Below are 17,739 nucleotides of genomic sequence, written 5' to 3'. Positions count from 1 at the left end.
CAATGAAGACATGAGAAGATTACTTCTCAACAGTTGACAACTGATCTCCCTGAATGCAATTTACTTAACAAAAGCTAAAGTCTGTAGGATGAATAGAAGTAAACTAATCATAGGAAGACTGCTATAATCAAAAGAAAGCCTTAAAGATTCCAAGCTTCACCAGAGTACAGAAGGGGCTCCAAAAGTTCAGACACCTGGTTTTATCTGAGGCATTCTTTTTTTATCGCATGAAAATCAAACAAGAATATGTAGTTTCTCTTCTTAAAGTCAACCATCTCTTAGAGAATTGTAATATAGAGAAATCCCATTATCAAAGAAGATAACAAATGGACAACTTAATTGTTCCAAGTTGTTGAATGAAAGAAAGATGAAACTGAAATCCAACCTACCATATTAAACAATTCACCCTCCAGTTTGAATCAAAGGTGCCTTATAGAAGAAAATCAAATCATTAATTCTCAGTAAGTCTATCTGTATTTAAGTTCGAAGGCAGACCTGAGTATCAATGAATATGGCTTACTTGGACAACCTCCCACAGCTTCAGTTCTGTTGATTGGCATTTCCAGCAAATGCATCGCTATGCGCCAATATAAAACCATGTGACTACTTGCCTTCTATTTCCTTTCAAACTCTTGTAAGGTATGAAATGGGCATTGAGAGGATAACATGATTAATATGAATTCTGGAAGAGAGAAGAAGGGAAACGTTTTTTTTTTTTTTTATAATCCTGACGCTGATCTGAACACAATACCAGTCTCCTCAGAACTCAATTTTCTCACTCTCTTTCAAAAGCTAAAGAATTCCAAATGTAACGAGTATACTTTTCACCTTCAATTGCAAACTAAACAAAAAATTCTTACTCCAATTTTAAGATTATAATCTGATTCTGTAATAGAAAAGTCCACCAATAGACTGCTGCCTAAAATGGGTACCATCTGACAATAAAAGATCACACACGTATCTACTCCAACAAGTAAAAAAAACACTTGAATAAAAGCTCACCAGATCGAACAAACAAAGTACAAACACAAATCAACAAAAGTTATTTTGACTTTTTATACAAGAAATATTTTGAATATGACTGAGGAACAGTTTCTCAGCCTAAAAATGCCAAATTCACGAATAATTCATGTTGATGAACTCTGCTGTTTCTTCTGCCATCTTAACCAACCCATCTGGAAAAACTTCTCCACTATCATGAATTTTCAATCTCCCATTTTCAACCATATGGCTCCTCTCTTGGTCCCCTCCCAATAAATCCTGCCAGAGATCAACCACTCCAGTTGGCCGAACCCTACATAGTATATTCACCTCTTCACTCGTGCGTTGCTAAGAAGTATGAGATTCGTTGTGCTTTTCATACTGCAGACTCTGTTTCAATTTCTGTTAATCCCTTCCTCTTCAGATTTTCTTTGGAAATGCGTTTAGAAGTTGCATCACTGTGAAGATCCGCACTACCTAGTTTGTCATATGCAGACCCATCTATTATTTCTCTAGGTGAGGAATAGCCCATAAGACGATGAAGGGGAGAAGTGGATCTCGGCGATGATTCTTGAGATTTGCCTACCCTAGATGACTTAAGAACCGATGTGGACCCCTGTCTGTTATCAGTTTTTTTCTCAGACTTCTCACAGACCAAATTTCCATCTTGTAGAGGTCCTATAGAGCTACTTGAAGCCTGCATTTTATCTTGCATATCATTTTGAGAGGTGGCAGCCTCCGTAGAATAGTAACAGAATGAGTGACCGTAATCATCCGAACAGGAAACAGGGTCAACCTGAGCAAGACCTTCCTCAGATGTAGATGGTATCAGATGAGGTTGTACATCAATAGGACTAAAAGGAATGACATGATTCTTGCCCTGAATTGAAAATGTAAGTACCTCAGAACAAGCCCCACATCTCAGTTTCTGATGTCTCCTCATCGGAAGAAAATCTGCAGGTATCTGAAGCAATTTACAACACTTGTAGCATGTTATGAAAGGTGCCCCGCCTAGTATAGGCCGGCAATGGCGCTTCAACATGTTGCGTCTCTGTATGTAATGCAACTTCTCCATCTCATGGTCCAGAAGTCTTTCTTCATGTGTCGGGGCTGAGGCATTGGGAAAGAAGGGTCCATGGATGCTAGGCCCTGAGAGATGCTGAGAACTGGCAGGACTAGGACAATAGGAACAGTGGTGGATATGAACTGCACAACTTTGACAGAGCCCATTGTTATAGCAGGTTGGTGGCTGTTGTGCAGAGCACTGCCAGCCATCCGGGAAGCAAAACAAGCAGGAATAATCAACATGGTGTCTACAATTTGTTGGCCCAGAGAAATGTATTTTTGAGGATTCACGATATTGGGGAGCCATTCTCCTCTTCTCATATGCTGCAACATGATGTTTGATATGGTTTGTACTGTAATCTGGCAGTTCTTCTTGTGCATGACCACCGACAGGAAATTTTCCCCTTCCTCTTCCACTTTGGCCTGAGAGTCTGCTCAGTTTATCTCTCAATCTCTCCACCTTCGATAACAGATCCAGTTGGTGCTGATCAAAACATTCAAGTTCCTCGTGTCCATCGTTTGATAGATTGTTGTTTTGATGAACAGACAGTGAGTATCTCCCATCAGGGGTGACCCTTGGTAAAAGTCTTGAAGGCCCAACACTTTCTGATTCCATCCAATTTTTCACAGGATCAGAGACTTTTGGTTCCTGCAGATTTTCTCGTTCGTAAGTATGCAAACCATAGCCATTTGATTCCTCTTGATCCCAAGCAAAGCTCTGAGAGTAAGCTGTACCGTATCTAGCACTTGATGCAACTGATGCTAATTGACTAAATTCTGTCACTTGGGCTTGTGGTGATGGATCAGTACTCATCTTATCCATAAGAAGATCTTCTCTTCTTGGTGGCTTCCCTTCTATACTAACAGAATCTGCAATCCTTGAAGGTTTAAATGCTCTTTTCGATACTTGTGGGTTTCGGCTGCGAGTGGAAACATGGTCATCAAAATCTTCTCCATTAGAGGAATTATTTCCATAGTAAGCATAACAGCTTCTAGTTGTTGGGGATTTCAAAAGGTTTTCAATTTTTTCATTGTTCTTTGTATCAACCATATCCTCTGAAATGACAGACTCTGTACTTTCATCCATTGTATCCCTCATTTTCATCTTGTTAGAGAGAAGATGACCAGATGAAGTTCCTACATCATCATCCATGTAGTGCTCTGGTATAATCTCTTGGTCTTCTTGACTCTGATTTTTATAATCCAAATTGTGGTCAGATTGAACCTTTTCACTTGTTTCACTTTGATCTGTGCAATTTGAGGTTTCTTCTTTTGATTGATCAGGCAGCTCTCTCCTGAAATCAGATGTTCCCACTTCATCACTACCATTAGATTCTCCGCTACTTCTACCATTTTCGGACAACTCTTCCTTCCAGAGAGAAGCCTCACCTGATAAAGCAACATCATCATTGTTTTCCCCTAGCTCACTCAAACTCTTGTCAGAAGGGCCAGATTCAAGTCCTGCACTCCCCTGATTCATGTGGAAAACATCTTCATCTCTGGAGCAATGAACCATAGCTTGCTCAGTTGAAGCAACAGATTCAGTATCTTCTGGCTTTCTCACACTATTTTGGCATGATTCCACAGCACTGCTTTCCCCACCAACTTCACGATATTTTGCTGTTATCAATCAAGAATGATAAGATATAGAACCAAAATACTGAACCAAGGGAAGTCATGATAGAAAAAATGTTACCTTTGAGAACTGTATGACAACCGCCACACTGATACATGGGAATATCAGCAAATTCTGGAAGAATCTGCTTACATTTTGGACACTTAACAAAACGAACTTTTGTAGGTCTGCTAGCCATGTCTGCTCAAGCACCTAAAGCAGTTCTGCACCCTATTGTGCAATAATGTTCAGCTTATGCAACTCATTCAAGAGGTGCCTAGTTTACCTACAAGAACAAGTAACAAAATATCTTACCATGAACCCCAAAAAGGGAAATTTTATGGTTTGAAATAGAATTTAAAATTGCATAAACTGCTAACAAGTGGAAGTAGAAGCACCTCCACATGTGAACATAACCTAACTAAAACAAGTACATGGACAGTAAATTGCAAACTTGTCAGTTTCATATAAATACGTATAAAATGATTCAAGTCTTTGTCATCCAGAAAACATACATAAACAGAAACATTTACACGGAAACTAGAAAATGCAGAACTTTATAACAGATCAAACAATCAAACCACTCACTCCACAAATTTTGAACCTCCTTTCAACAGGAACCTATTTCTCATTAAAAATACTAAATGCCAAATTCAAATAAAAAGTCACACGAGATGCATTACAAATTAAATTAAAAAAATGAAATCAGTTACTCCACCAAATTCAGGATATCCCAAATATACAAAAATACGCTCCAAATCAGCTACACACCCTATCAGAGAACTTCCAACTGAGAAAAAAAAAAAAAAAAAGGAAGAAGAAACTAAACAGAACAAAATACAGATCCTTAAAGCAACACAAATTTACTAGTTCACGAACGCAAATGCCTCACAGAAATAACTTGATCCTCACAGAAATTAAAACCCAGAAAGAAAGAACTCTACCCAGAGCCATTTCCAACTTCAACACAACCAAAAGAACCAAAATAAAAAATCCCAAAGCATCAACATACCAGAGCTAAAAACTGCCAAACAATTGAAAAAACAAAAAAAGGAAACACATAATAGATCAAATTATAGATCCCAAACAGCCCATTTAAAAACCCAAATACCTCATCGAAATAAAAACTCAGAAAGGAAGAAGTTGTCGTTTCCACTTCAAATAACCAAAACAGCTAAACATACACTCCAGACAAGGAAAAAAAACAACAACTCCCCTCCAAAAGGAAACTCACCCCATAATTTCAGAGATCCTTCGCGGGGAAGCTTGTCCGAGAATCCAGAGATTTGGAAACTTCTCACTCCGACGTGGGGAACACGGTCTTCAAATACAAACGAAAGGTAAAAGCCAAATCGCCGTGGAAGATTTCTGAATTCTTCTTCTGGAGACGCGCTCTCTCTCTCTCTCTCTCTCTCTAAAGAAAGTGAACGTGAAAGTGAAAAACCAAAGAAAACAAAATACTGAAAAGACGGAGAGCGTAGAAGTTGGTGCCGACAGCTGACGTGGCGATTAAAATTAACCGATTTGACTCTGAAAGTCAACGAAAATCATGGGGAAATAAAAAATTAGGTAATCAGTATTAATTTATATAAATATCCACCCACTTTTATAATTATGAAAATAATCCTGAAAATAAAATTAATTAATGGGTCCATTACCAAACCTAACCTCATTGAAGCATAAAAAAGCCACCATTTAAGACATATTTTTAATAAATAAATAAATAAAGTACATTATTTCTTAAATAAAAAATATAAATAACCTTTTAAATTCTTAAATAAAATAATTTAAATTTTTTTAAAATTCAAAAAGGTAAAATTGGACTTAAATAAAGCTAATTTTGAGTTTTTGATTTTTTAAATTAAAATTAAAAAAATAACGTTAAAAGTCCAAGCAGAAGAGAAAGGCCATCTAGGAACGCCACGTGGCTTCACCTACGCCAGAATATTCATACTTGCGGGTCCCAGACATGGTTGACTGGAGTCGGATCCGGGTCGGATATCCGGAGTCAATGGTAGTGGGCGGTGGTGGGGCCGTCGTAGCATGTGGCGGATAAGAATGATAGCGTCAGGATGATGTCGTCATAAATGTAGCCAAGTTGGTGATGGAGATGTGCTGCGGGCGGGTTAAATGCGGTCGGTTCGTGCGCGTAGGGATCGACCACCTCACCGAACAAATTTTATTTATTTTTTGTCCCATTTAATTCCACGTTCGACTCTTTTTGACACGTATCAGATTTAACCCCATTTAACCTCCTTCCCTTGCCCCAACCTTAATGGTTTTTTCATAACCTTAGAAAATAATAATAATAATAATAATTTAATTATTATTATTCTAAAAAATAGTTAGTAAAAATAAAAAAATAATTAAATTCTATTTTTTATTTACTATTTTTTGGAATAATAATAACCAAAAATTTTTTTATTTTTTTTATTTTCTTTTGCATGGGTTTCAAACAAAACCTAAACGTCTTGAAAAACTAGAAGAAAATAAAATTTTGATTATTATTATTCCCAAAAATAATTAGTTAAAAAAAAATTTAATTATTATCTTATTTTATTTATTATTTTTGAAATAATAATAATCAAATTCTTATTTTCTTTTGTAGAGATTTCAAATAAACCCTAACGGTAGAAAAAGGGATCTTCAGCCTTCCTTATCATTATGTTGTTCTTGTGAGGACAAAAACAAGGGATATGAACAAAGACAAAGAAGAGAATATAAGGGCAGCAGACCCTCTCCTGCCCTCACATTCCCCCTTTTTTTAATAATGGAGTCCCCCCAAGAATGGAGAGGGAATGGGGCCTTATTTTTCGATTGCGTTAAGAGAAATCTCATTTGGGGCCTTGTTACCGTCTGATTTGCTCAACCCGATTTAACGATTAAACTGTTCAAAATAACTAAGTCAATCAAACAACTGATCCAATACAAAAAATTATTTGGTATAAAATATGCAAAATAACTATCTGAACCATCCAATCATGATCAGATGACTAAGATAGTGATTGATCGAACAGTTGAAATAGTCATTGATCGAATAACTGAGATAACCTTTGATCATGATCAAACAGTTGAGATAACCATTGATCATGTTTCACACAAAATGATTTTTCGGAAGTGAATCAATGCTCTTTACCACCAATTTTCATGATGATTTTCAGACCCAGTAGAGGGATCAATGCCCATTCTTTCCCGGACCTGATAAACTTCGATTACGCCCTTAGTGTCTTTTTATGGCTTCTATGAAACACTGAGTTTACAATATATTTTAGGGACTAAACCGGATTCCACAACTTGGCACAGGGTGCTAGCTTTCATTACCGCTTGGAAACTCATCTTTGCAGCTGCTGATGATCAGCTAAAACCAGTAACTCAGCTGAAAATTGGAGCTGTGATTCTTTACAAACTGCTGAATATATAGTGATCAGCAACATCCACCAAAAAATGCAAAGACAACCATAATACAAGAAGAAGAAGATCAAATCACAGCACAGCACTGTCGGTGAGCAGTACAAAGTTCCATTCTTCACCACCTAACAACAGATCAAACTGTTCCAAGGCTCTACTCCATATAACAGCAGCAGAAAATGATATCTTACATACGGTCTAAAGGCACTGAACTAAAGATTGGAAAGAAACAGGAAAGCACAGAGCAACAGACAGGCACAAAGAAAGATTGAAGGAAACATTACATCATTTCGACAACTCGAAACACTCAGGAGGCTAATACAGTTGGCAGCCTGTGCCCATGCAATGCCTGTTTCAGCTTCTCATAACCATCCCGATAATGCTCTAGTGAGATACACAACTGCCGAATAGCTTCCCTTTTCAGCTCAGCATTATCAGCAATTACTACTCTCTGGCTGTCCACCTCTTCCTCCAGTTCTTTCACTCTTCCACTTAACTCAGCTGCTGCCTTCTTTGCATCTTCACACCCTTTAATCAGCTGCATATGTTCCATGTGCAACTGGTGCAAGTGTTCATCCATCTGCCTGATCTGATCATCACGTGAGCTTACAACAGCCTCAAGCGATTGCATCTTTGCAAATAACTCGTTCTTCTCTGTTACAAGTGTATCATATCTAAGTTTATGGGCATCGTACTCCTTGTTTAAGACTTCCACCTGTTTGTCTTTCTGAGCACATTCAGAGGTTAGTCTCTCAATCTCACTTTCCATATTGAAATTTGCAGCTTTCAATTGGCTTACTTCAGCCTCTAACAACAGAAGCCTGCTTTTAAGAGCTGAGTGCAATTCCTTCCATGTAGAAATTTCACCTTCAAGTTGATGTTTCTCCTTTGAATATCTTTCAGAAGCTTCAGAAATTTTAGTTTTTAAGTCAACAATTGAGCTTTCATGTTCAGAAATCACAGTGTTCAATTTGACAATATCTTCTAGAAGACTTGATACTCGCTTCTTCTCAAATAAGAGCTCTGCCGCTCGAGATTCTGATAAACCCAAAAACTTCGATTCCATTTGTACCTTCTCTTGCAAAAACCTAGCATTTGCAATTGATAGCTCCACTTTGAGCTCTTCAATTGTTTGCTCACGATTTGAAACCTCCGTTTTCAATGCTGCTATTTGTCCTTCCAATTCTCTTGCTCGACTTCTTTCAAATTCTAGATCTGCGTCCATGAACTTCTTGTCCTCTTCGCTGAACGATTCAGTTTTGAAGTTCAAGACATTGGTTAATCCAAGAGATTGATTCTGGTCAAGCTCAAGCTTCAAACTTGCAATCTCTTCTTCCAAGACCCGTGTCCTTTCATTTGCCTTAATAAGGGCATCCTCCAGTTTGGAGATTTTCAAGTTAGCAGCCTCGTAATTTCCATTTTCCACAACTTTCTTCCCCTCTTCACATGCTTGGAGCTTCTCCTTAGTATTAAAAAGCTCATTTTCCAGTATGCTTATCCTTTCCTGGAGCTCAACGTGGTTCCCATTCTCACCTGCACTTGAAAACTGTTCCTTCAAAGTCGGTTCACTGGAATCAGATTCAGAGTCAGATGATGAAGATGAACCATCACTTCCTTTTCGTGAATGGGCAGAGCCAAGGAAAACGTCAAACCCGGCAGCTCGGTGGGCCTGCCTGGAATGTGAAGGTCTATTGCCAGGGAAAGGAGATGGGGATGGCGACTCCAAACCAAAGTCAGAGCCACTGCCAGAGCCCTGTGATTGAAGTGCACTGGGGACATTTTTACGCAATTCTCCAGTAACGTGATCATAGCGCTCTGCAAGTGCACGATACCTTCGGTAGAAATCCTCAACATGGGCAACAAGCTCTGGCCGTTTCTGATAATACATCTTAGCCTTCTTTGAAAAGGAGTCTGCATCCTCCTCAATCAACTTCAACATCCGTTTTACAGCCTGGTCCATCTCTGGAATCAAAGACAAATCTCAGATATAAGGGTACTCGAAACACATTGTCAAAAGTCTAGCAAATCAAAAAGAAGTCTCAGCAGAATTACTCAATAGAACATCATAAATTTACTTGTGATTTCTTTAAAAAAAAAAATGGCTTCCATCATCTTTCGTGAGAGCAAAACCAATCCAAATATTTATTTAACAGAAGTGAATTTAACATGTGACCTAAATCATTCATCTTCAGGCTAACATCATCTGATGACAGTCAACTTCCAGTGGTATTTTTCAGTGAAGCTTAAGAGAGAATCCAAATATGGAGCATCTCTACCCTCTACTATACATGTAACTTTTCAGAAACATCCAATAATTTTAGCAACTAGGTGTGCATTAAAGACAAGAGTATGATTAATGGAACCTGGATCTCTATTCTCCAGTTAACATCCTACCTTCTAGATTTTCAGCAAGCCATTTTGAGTTTTTGGGACTGATATGACCATCCCACCACCAAGAATGAGATCGCTTTGAAATTGTCCTCTTCATTGTCTAGCCTACGTCACCTGGAAACTACCAGAAGATGAGAAAGGCGGTTCCACTCCTGAAACCACAAAACAACATAATCAACATATAACTAGAAGAAACACAACTTATCACTACAAAGTTGGAATACACTCTGAAGGCAAATAGAAAACAATGATGAAATCCCAATAACAGTGACTACTTTGGTGAGCCACAATCAAATGAAAGAAATAAATTTCCCAACAGAGACCAAGTTTTCTACAAATAAACTCCAATATTGGAATATCCTGTAAAAATATCAAACAACCACCAAAAAATATTGATCCGGGTGTCTGTAGAAAAGACTTTGGTTTAAGCTACAGGCATACTTGTTCTTCCATCATGAATGCAACCATCATTCTTTCTTCATTACTCTGACAGAGCTCAAACTTTTCTCACCTGAACTTCAACTACTTGTCTCAAATGTTTCGCTTCTCAAGGAGGGTATTGTATACACTGATTCTGAAAATGCTCATTCTGCAATAAAACTTCTCAAAATAATCTACTGGAAGTTCACAACATTCAATTCTTTTGCATAACTTTCTTGTCATAGAGTTGGTCTTCTTCATAGGATAACACATTTCTGAATTACCAAGAAGAGTAAGAATCTTCTCTGGAACTGATCTAACTACAAAAGATCAATACTATGCAACCTAGCTCATTATTTAAAATATCAGAATGTGAGATATTTTATCCGCAAAACTAAAATTCAGTATTTCACAACATCAAAGACATTAAGACATTAGTACGAAGCTGATATGCAATTAAAATCAGGAAGCATAAGCATTTCACGAAAGTCAGCCTCATTGGCCTCACAGTCAGAAAGGTGTAGGAGAAAAATAAAGGAAATTTACACTATAAAATCAAGAAGCTGAATTTCAAACAACAAAATGAAATCACGATACCGGAACAGAAAAAGAAGTAGGATTCAGAGTAAAATATCAACCAGAGTCGGCCACAAAAGAATGAATCAAGACACCGAAACAGCAAAAGAAGTAGGATCCAGAGTACACTAACATCCATAGTCAGCCAAAAGATAATCAAATCAAGATAATGCAGAAACAGCAAAATAAGTAGGATCTAGATTAGAATAACAACCACGGTTAGCCACAAAAAGCTTCAGCAGCTATCAAACAATGGGTATCCACCATTCTTGGACACTATCAACCAATAGAAACCTACCAAACACAATGAAAGCAACCTCATACAAGCAATCATTTCGAAAGACCAGCTTTATGTTGTGCCTTGTTTTTAGCAAATAAAAAAATCTCTCAAAGAAAAACGAAGGACAACAAAGATCAAAATGACAGTTCAAAGCAAACTTCTACTTTATAAGCAAGACACACCCATGAAACAGACATTTCAGAAATCCACACGACACCTTCATAATTCACCCGGAACCTCCATGAACAGACACCAACAGTCCAAAACACACCAAAAGAAAGTAAGAAAAGCAAAACCCAGGAAGAAATTAAACATTTAAAAATAAAAAACCATTCATATCATCACGACCTTGTCTGAAATCAGCACTAATCCTCGCTCATTTCTAAAAAAAATCAGACGAAGACCACCGGACAGCAGATGAGAAGATACCCAGAAAGAAACCCGACGAGACTGAGCCTGTGAAAGGAAGTTACTCTGGAAACGAGTTTCAGATGAAATCCATGGAAATGCGGAGAGTCAAAGGCATTAAATTATGGATGGGGCAAGTATCAAAAGCAAGATGGCGAAGGAAGGTACCTGTGGAGGGAGCTTTCAAGGAGAAAGAGCAGTCCCCAGACGGCCCAAGTGACGATAATGCCTCGCTCCCTGAGCATGCTCTGCAGTGAGAACAATCAGACTGGAAAAAAAAAGAAGGAAGATTTGGACTTTGGACAGTGAAGGAACGAGGAAAGCTTTAAATGACTTGTATGCCCATAAATGGTTATTTGTGGTGCAAAAATGGTGAAATAGAGAAATTTCATATTTCCATTTATTTATTAATAATGAGAGAGGATAATATTAATAAAATTAATAAATAATATTTTATTTATTATGAAAATATATTTTTTAATTTTATAAACAAAGGAAATATTATTTTTTTATGATAATTTATTAGTGAGTTAATAGTTTAAGACTCCATTAAAGCAAATTAGTTCTCCTTTGTCTCAAGAATCGAGAGATAGAATAAAAAACTATTGATCATTTTATTTATTAAAAAAATTATAAATTTTAAATATTTTTTTAATAGATAAAAATGTAAATGTATCGACACTCTAATTAGTCTAAGTTCATGCTTTGCAATTATATATCCTATTATAATCATCTTTAATAAACACATGTCACTTTTTAATTAATACTAAATAAAAATAATTTTTATAAAGGAAATTAGCTAAATGTTGAATAATATTTTTTTTTCATTTTATTCATGTATTATAGGTTGAGAAATGTGACACCGGGTATTTTCCTCATAAACCTTTATATTAGGAGAAAATTGTTTCCATTAAATAGCAACAAAAAATTTATCAACTCCAAATCCATAATTTAATTTGCTTATATGTTACGATATTTATTCATAATTTTAAAAAGAGTAATTTATATTCTCAAAATAAAAAATAAATTACTTATTTTTATTTAAAAATCTATGCATGAATGAGTAAATAGTCAGAAACATAAAAAAATTGCTAATAAAAATTAAAATAATTAAAAAATAAAAAATAATCTTCAAGCTCTAAGGGACTTGAATTATTAAAATAATAATTTTATTTTAAATTGTTAAAAAAGGTTTAATTACTATTATAACCATGGGTTTAATATATTATAATATTTTAAATAACTTTAGAGAAGATGGAAGTAGGGGTGAAAAGGGAAAAACATATATTACGCATATTTGTAGCATCGACGTCAATACAAATAGGTAATAGGGGCACGATTGTGATACAAATTTAGTTCTCGAAGTCTGCGCCTGAAGTGTGGGCCCGCCTTTCTTGTTGTCGCGACTTGCGCTGCAGGCGGGAAGCACACTCAAAAAAACAAAAGTCAAAAAAATTTAAAATAAGAAGATATGGTCAGATGCGGAGGATATTTTATTTCCTATAATACCCTTTCCTTTTGCAAATACGACATTAGTGTCTGCTTGCAGAAAGTAAATAATTAGAGTGGCCGGATCGGCTCGGTTCGGTTCGGGTCGGGTCGGGTCGGGTTGCAATTAAATAATACTAGAACTTAATTAAACAAAAAAGAATAATCCTATAAGAACTTAGAAGAATAATCTTATGATATATATTTAAATAATTAATCTATGTAACATATTCATTGAATCAAACATTTTAATTGCTTAACTTCATCAAATAGTCTGGGAATTAAAAAAATTCAAATTATGTTTAAATGAATTTAGCATAAACTCGGTAAACATTTTGAAAAACATTTTTTAAAAAACCGATCGAAAAGGTTTCTTAATGAGAAAACTTAGCCTTGATTTCTAAAATAAGTTCTCAAGAAAATAAATAAACCAAGTTATTTTAAAATTTTATTTTTTAGTTATCTTTTTTTCGTTTTTAAAGAATCCTCTTTAAGAAAACTACTTAGACCCGTATGATATTTTAAACAATTTCAATTGTCGACAACATTGTCATAAGAAAAAGCTTACCAAATAAAATTTCTCTGCTTTAAAATGCCACATAACGAACGAAACAAATCAAAACAAAACAAAAATCATTATGTCAATTGACCTAAAGCAGTTAATTAATTTTTTTTATCAACATTGCTTCAATGCAGACATTTTTTTATGTTTCTAAAATCAAAATGTAGTTAAAAGAATCACCACCTTCATAGACTTAAAGTAATTGAGTTCACATTGAATATGTCCCACTTCACTAGATATATATATATATATATAAAGCTAGCTGATTGTGGAGGCACATGTTTGACCCTCCATTTTGGGGTCAAAGTTCAAATTGAGCAATAAAAATATAGAATGTCTTCATGAATTTACCCTCCACCACCTTGTTTATGAAATGTTTGTTATTTCTTTTTTTACCTCTTATACTATCATTTAAAGTAAGATAATATGCTTGTACATTAAAATATATACTCTTAACTACTTGTATTAGGTCCAAAATTTATTAAAATAATAAATATGTAAATCACAATGTATTGAATATCACTTCAATACCTCTAAAATTTGCAACATATCGAATAATATATGAGATGTATCACTAAGTACACACAGAGGTGAGCATACGGGCGAGACATATAAGATTCTACCTTACCTGATAAACCCAATATTGGCTCGTAAAGGGGAATATATCGTTCGATACAAAGATGACGTATAACAGTATAAGATTTTAGTGTTTTTTAGTACATATCGAGCATCTGATATACTGATATATCAACAATTTCAAAATTCAGAATACATAAGACAAGACACATAGAATGTTACCCATACCCTCACCCTTGGCTTTGGGTTTGTAACCTTAAATCCATCCCACTTTTTCTATGGTATGCATTTTTGGACCTAAGTGACTTTTTTATTGGGCTTGCCTCCGATGTTAGAAGCAATTTTGTTCATCATGAATAGTAATGTTGCTTGAATCTTAGTTGATGGATACAAAGACAGAATAACCAATCAAGTAAAATTGCAAATCCTACAGCTAACTACAGCATTTAGCACTAAGTGCTCTTTACTTTCATCTCCAATTAGATTCTCCAAAGTTTGAATTTTAATTTTAAAAAAAATGAAGTTATATAAGCTTAAATTAATGATTAAAAATAAATTTCGGAGCAATTAAAACCTTTGGTAATTTAATTTTTGCTTCAAAAATATCTAACAAATTGATAAAATTAAGAGAATAATGCTTCATTTTCTTCTTTTCTTTCTTCTTTCTTTTCTACATTTTTCCTGTAGTAATTAATACTAAGCATAGATTACCAACTAAAACGATTAAAAATAAATAAAGCTATTTATGGTAATTCCAAATAATTAGAGATATCTCTTTTTTATTAATCTAAATAACACTTTTAATTGATTTTTATCCAAAATTATATAAAATTTACCATTTAATTTTTTTAGTGGAGATGTGAGTGGGAACATGGATGATTTAGAAGGATATTTTTAATATGACTTTCAGAAAAATAATTACATATTTAAAAAAAACTTAAAACTAATTAAAAGTAAAAAAAATAATTGGAAAGGGGTGCAGGGCTCCCTTCCCCTACAAGCATCCTTCTTGTTTCCATTTGAGAAAAGGAGGATGGAGGGTCTCCTCACCTAGTTCCCTTGTGGTGGACCTTTTAAACATTACTATTTATGAAGAATATCCACATCCCTTTTTTAATTAAAAAAAAGAGAATAATTCAAAGTGTAATAAAGCTTCAAAATGAAAGGATTAGTAATAATTTATAATATTTTAAGGTGGTGAAAGTAATTATAATATTTATTAGAATATATTTTTAAAAAATTGTACCTTCTCAGACTGCAAAAGTAGAGTCATCCATTGATTGAACTTGAGTTCAAACCATCGATGCACCGTATAATTTGTCTCTAATTATAAATCCAAGATACCCAATTTTGCTTTTATAAAGTCCGATTTGGGTCAGCCAAGTTAATTGACTCTTTGAAGTCGAAAAGCCCCCGAAGACTCGGTGTAAGTACAGAGTGTGAGTCATTGAGCACCAACCTATTGTCTTTCAAATCTGAGTTAACTCAATGAGTTATGATAGTTGCATGATTATTATAACCAAATAATCTCTAAAACATGTGAGTATAACAAAAAGATTAAAGGCATGGAAACTAACAAAAGGGTTTGCCTTGCAAGCACTTACCTAGCAAACACAACTTTTTGCTCTCTATCCAATCTCCACTTTTGCTTGTAAAAAAAGATAGACCCTACCCACCATTCCCCCCTACCCCTTTATTATTGGTGGTCCTACCCTTCTCTTCCTAGTGTGAAAAAGAGCAAACATACTTCCAAGAGCCTTTCTCAGTGCCTTCAAAAAGGGCTATCAGGCTTTTGTAAAAAGCAAGAACAGAAAAAATAATTTAAAACAAAAGCAGCACTTTGAGTGATGGACAGCATCTCCTTGGCTTTTAGTGCCATGTTGCCTTCCAATCACCCCCCACCTTGAAGTCATACTTCCTTCAAGCTTGCCTTTTGTTTCTTATCATTTCTCAAATGATTCCATTGTCTCTTAAAACCTTGCATTTGTTAACCAAACTTTGGGACAATTATCAGAGTTTAAAAATTCTTTCTAGTCTATTCTTGTGTAGACAAATGACCAAATCAAAAGATCTCTTTCATCATCCTCTAATCTCTTTTGGGTCTCTTTCAATTCTTTCATCTGGGTGTTGGATGAAAAATTAACTTAATACCAAAATATGAAAGCAATCCTCTATTTTCTTTGAGAGGTGGCATGACTTCAACTAGGGGAAATTATTGTAATGTTTGTACCATAAGACTTTAAGCCTTTACGACTTTTTCCAATGTTCTCTGTAGGGGAGGCTTCCCAACTTGAGGTTGCAGTTCAATTTTGCTGACCTGTGAGACATCTTCACCAAGAAAAAAAATAATCTCCTTAAATATGAGTGCATTGGCCTATCTAATGCCAAAATAATTAAAAATAAAAATAAAATTATGTTTATATGGTATCATATCGACCCCTTCATAATTTGAAGCGTAATTGATGATATATGACACAAACTATTGATACGGCCACTTTTTCACATATCAAGTCCTATTTTTATACTCTTAAATCCAATTATAAAATGTCTGTTGAGGAAAAATATATTGAGTAAACTGATATAGGGTTGATATGAATTCGATTAAAAACAAAAACTCAATGAAAGTTAAAAATACATTCGTGTTACAAGTCTGATACAGTACATCCGATACGTAGATAACCCTAATCATCAGGAGCTGAAAGTAGGGGGAGAATTGCAGAAGAAATATTAACAACCAATGCAAAACATTTTTGTCACATCTTGTAACATTTATAAAGATATATGTGACAAACCCAATATTGAAAACCATAATATGAAACATTGGTGTCCCTTGGTGGTGTTTCTTTTAATGTGTTTGGTACATATAATGTGTGTCCTTTTCTTGTAGCAAAGAGCATTTGACTTGTGGTGCTTGCTGGCTTCCATCCATTACTTCCCAAGCCAGTTGCACATTATTAATATAAGTGCTTCTAGTCAAAATCACAATATACAAATCCACAATATGTAGGATTTCTTTATCTAAGCATGTTTCACAATATTGTCCACCTTCTAAATGGTATCTCCACTACCAAAGAATTTTTTTTTTCTTCTTCTTCCACAAGAGAGAGAAAAATTAATTACTAGTGACAAGTATTTTCACTATGACTAGCATATAATATTTAATAAGCTTATATTTTTAAAAATATTTTATTACACCCGAAAGCTAGATCGAATATTATAGCCAAATAATGGATATGATGTAACCTTATGTTTCGATAAAAACACACATTACATTAAGTTTGGTACCCTAATTTTGATAAACAACCAAATTACTCTTTGTCTTGTTTGGCAAAGTTTTATATCTATATTTATTTTTCTTATATCTTTAGTCTCTTGGAAGATAGTATAGTGTTGCTTCTATGAGTTGGAATCATGGAACCTTTAGTGCATTTTTATAAGCATTTTTCTTATTTTAGCATATGGATATTAAAATTTTTTAAAGGTTTTTAAATTTAGTTGAAGATTTATTTTTTGTATTATTTTTATTTTTCCCTTTTTATGGCAATCAAAAAAATTTTAAAAAAATAATCAAAAATTAAAAAATCAAAATGAGCAATTTTAATCTTGGGTATTTATTTTCGAATATGAAAAAGCTCCATTAAAAAGCATGCTATGTAGAGGGTGATCAGTGCAGGAAGCACCATTACAAATGCGAAAAATTGTAAAAGACAAAGGTGGCTTTTGTTTTTTGTCACTTACTATACCTATTCTTGTTCCACCTTTGAGATGTGACCAAAGATAACATATTTTATAACCTAAATATAGACTTCCAAGAGAATAAACAAAAGAAAAAATAAGACATCATCTTCAATTCTTTTTTTTTTTTTTATGATTAGAAGGCATTATATATTATAATATATTATACTTAACAAAAAAATAAAAATCTAACATATGTATTTAAGTACACTAGTTTATTGCACCTATTTTTGT

The 17,739-nt window shown here is 34.6% G+C and overlaps 2 protein-coding genes across 5 annotated transcripts; both read right to left on the bottom strand.

Annotated features, from left to right (window-relative positions):
• Positions 1–974: 974 nt before the first annotated feature.
• Positions 975–5,054, bottom strand: LOC137965890 (protein ENHANCED DISEASE RESISTANCE 4-like). Its single transcript, XM_068812270.1, has 3 exons — positions 4,896–5,054; positions 3,743–3,947; positions 975–3,666 (listed from the first exon to the last, which is right to left on the bottom strand). The coding sequence occupies exons 2-3, from the start codon at positions 3,858–3,860 to the stop codon at positions 1,358–1,360; spliced, it is 2,427 nt and encodes an 808-aa protein (XP_068668371.1). The 5' UTR covers positions 3,861–3,947; positions 4,896–5,054; the 3' UTR covers positions 975–1,357.
• Positions 5,055–7,146: 2,092 nt separating this feature from the next.
• On the bottom strand, positions 7,147–11,397 carry LOC137966600 (protein NETWORKED 4B-like). 4 transcript variants are annotated; one of them, XM_068813275.1, is made up of 3 exons: positions 11,313–11,397; positions 9,464–9,612; positions 7,147–9,031 (listed from the first exon to the last, which is right to left on the bottom strand). In XM_068813275.1, the coding sequence occupies exons 2-3, from the start codon at positions 9,555–9,557 to the stop codon at positions 7,377–7,379; spliced, it is 1,749 nt and encodes a 582-aa protein (XP_068669376.1). In that variant the 5' UTR covers positions 9,558–9,612; positions 11,313–11,397; the 3' UTR covers positions 7,147–7,376. The 4 variants fall into 4 exon arrangements, with proteins under 4 accessions (XP_068669376.1, XP_068669378.1, XP_068669377.1 ...); XM_068813277.1 differs by lacking the exon at positions 11,313–11,397 and adding an exon at positions 11,166–11,293; XM_068813276.1 differs by lacking the exon at positions 11,313–11,397 and adding an exon at positions 11,085–11,168.
• Between the last annotated feature and the right edge of the window lie 6,342 nt (positions 11,398–17,739).

The sequence above is a fragment of the Aristolochia californica genome, unplaced genomic scaffold, assembly GCF_029961685.1.
Source record: "Aristolochia californica isolate CCGP_79_NKW_82.1479 unplaced genomic scaffold, dmAriCali1.0.hap1 SCAF_5, whole genome shotgun sequence".
NCBI classification, from domain to species: Eukaryota; Viridiplantae; Streptophyta; class Magnoliopsida; order Piperales; family Aristolochiaceae; genus Aristolochia; species Aristolochia californica.
This window is presented reverse-complemented; position numbering and strand designations above follow the sequence as displayed.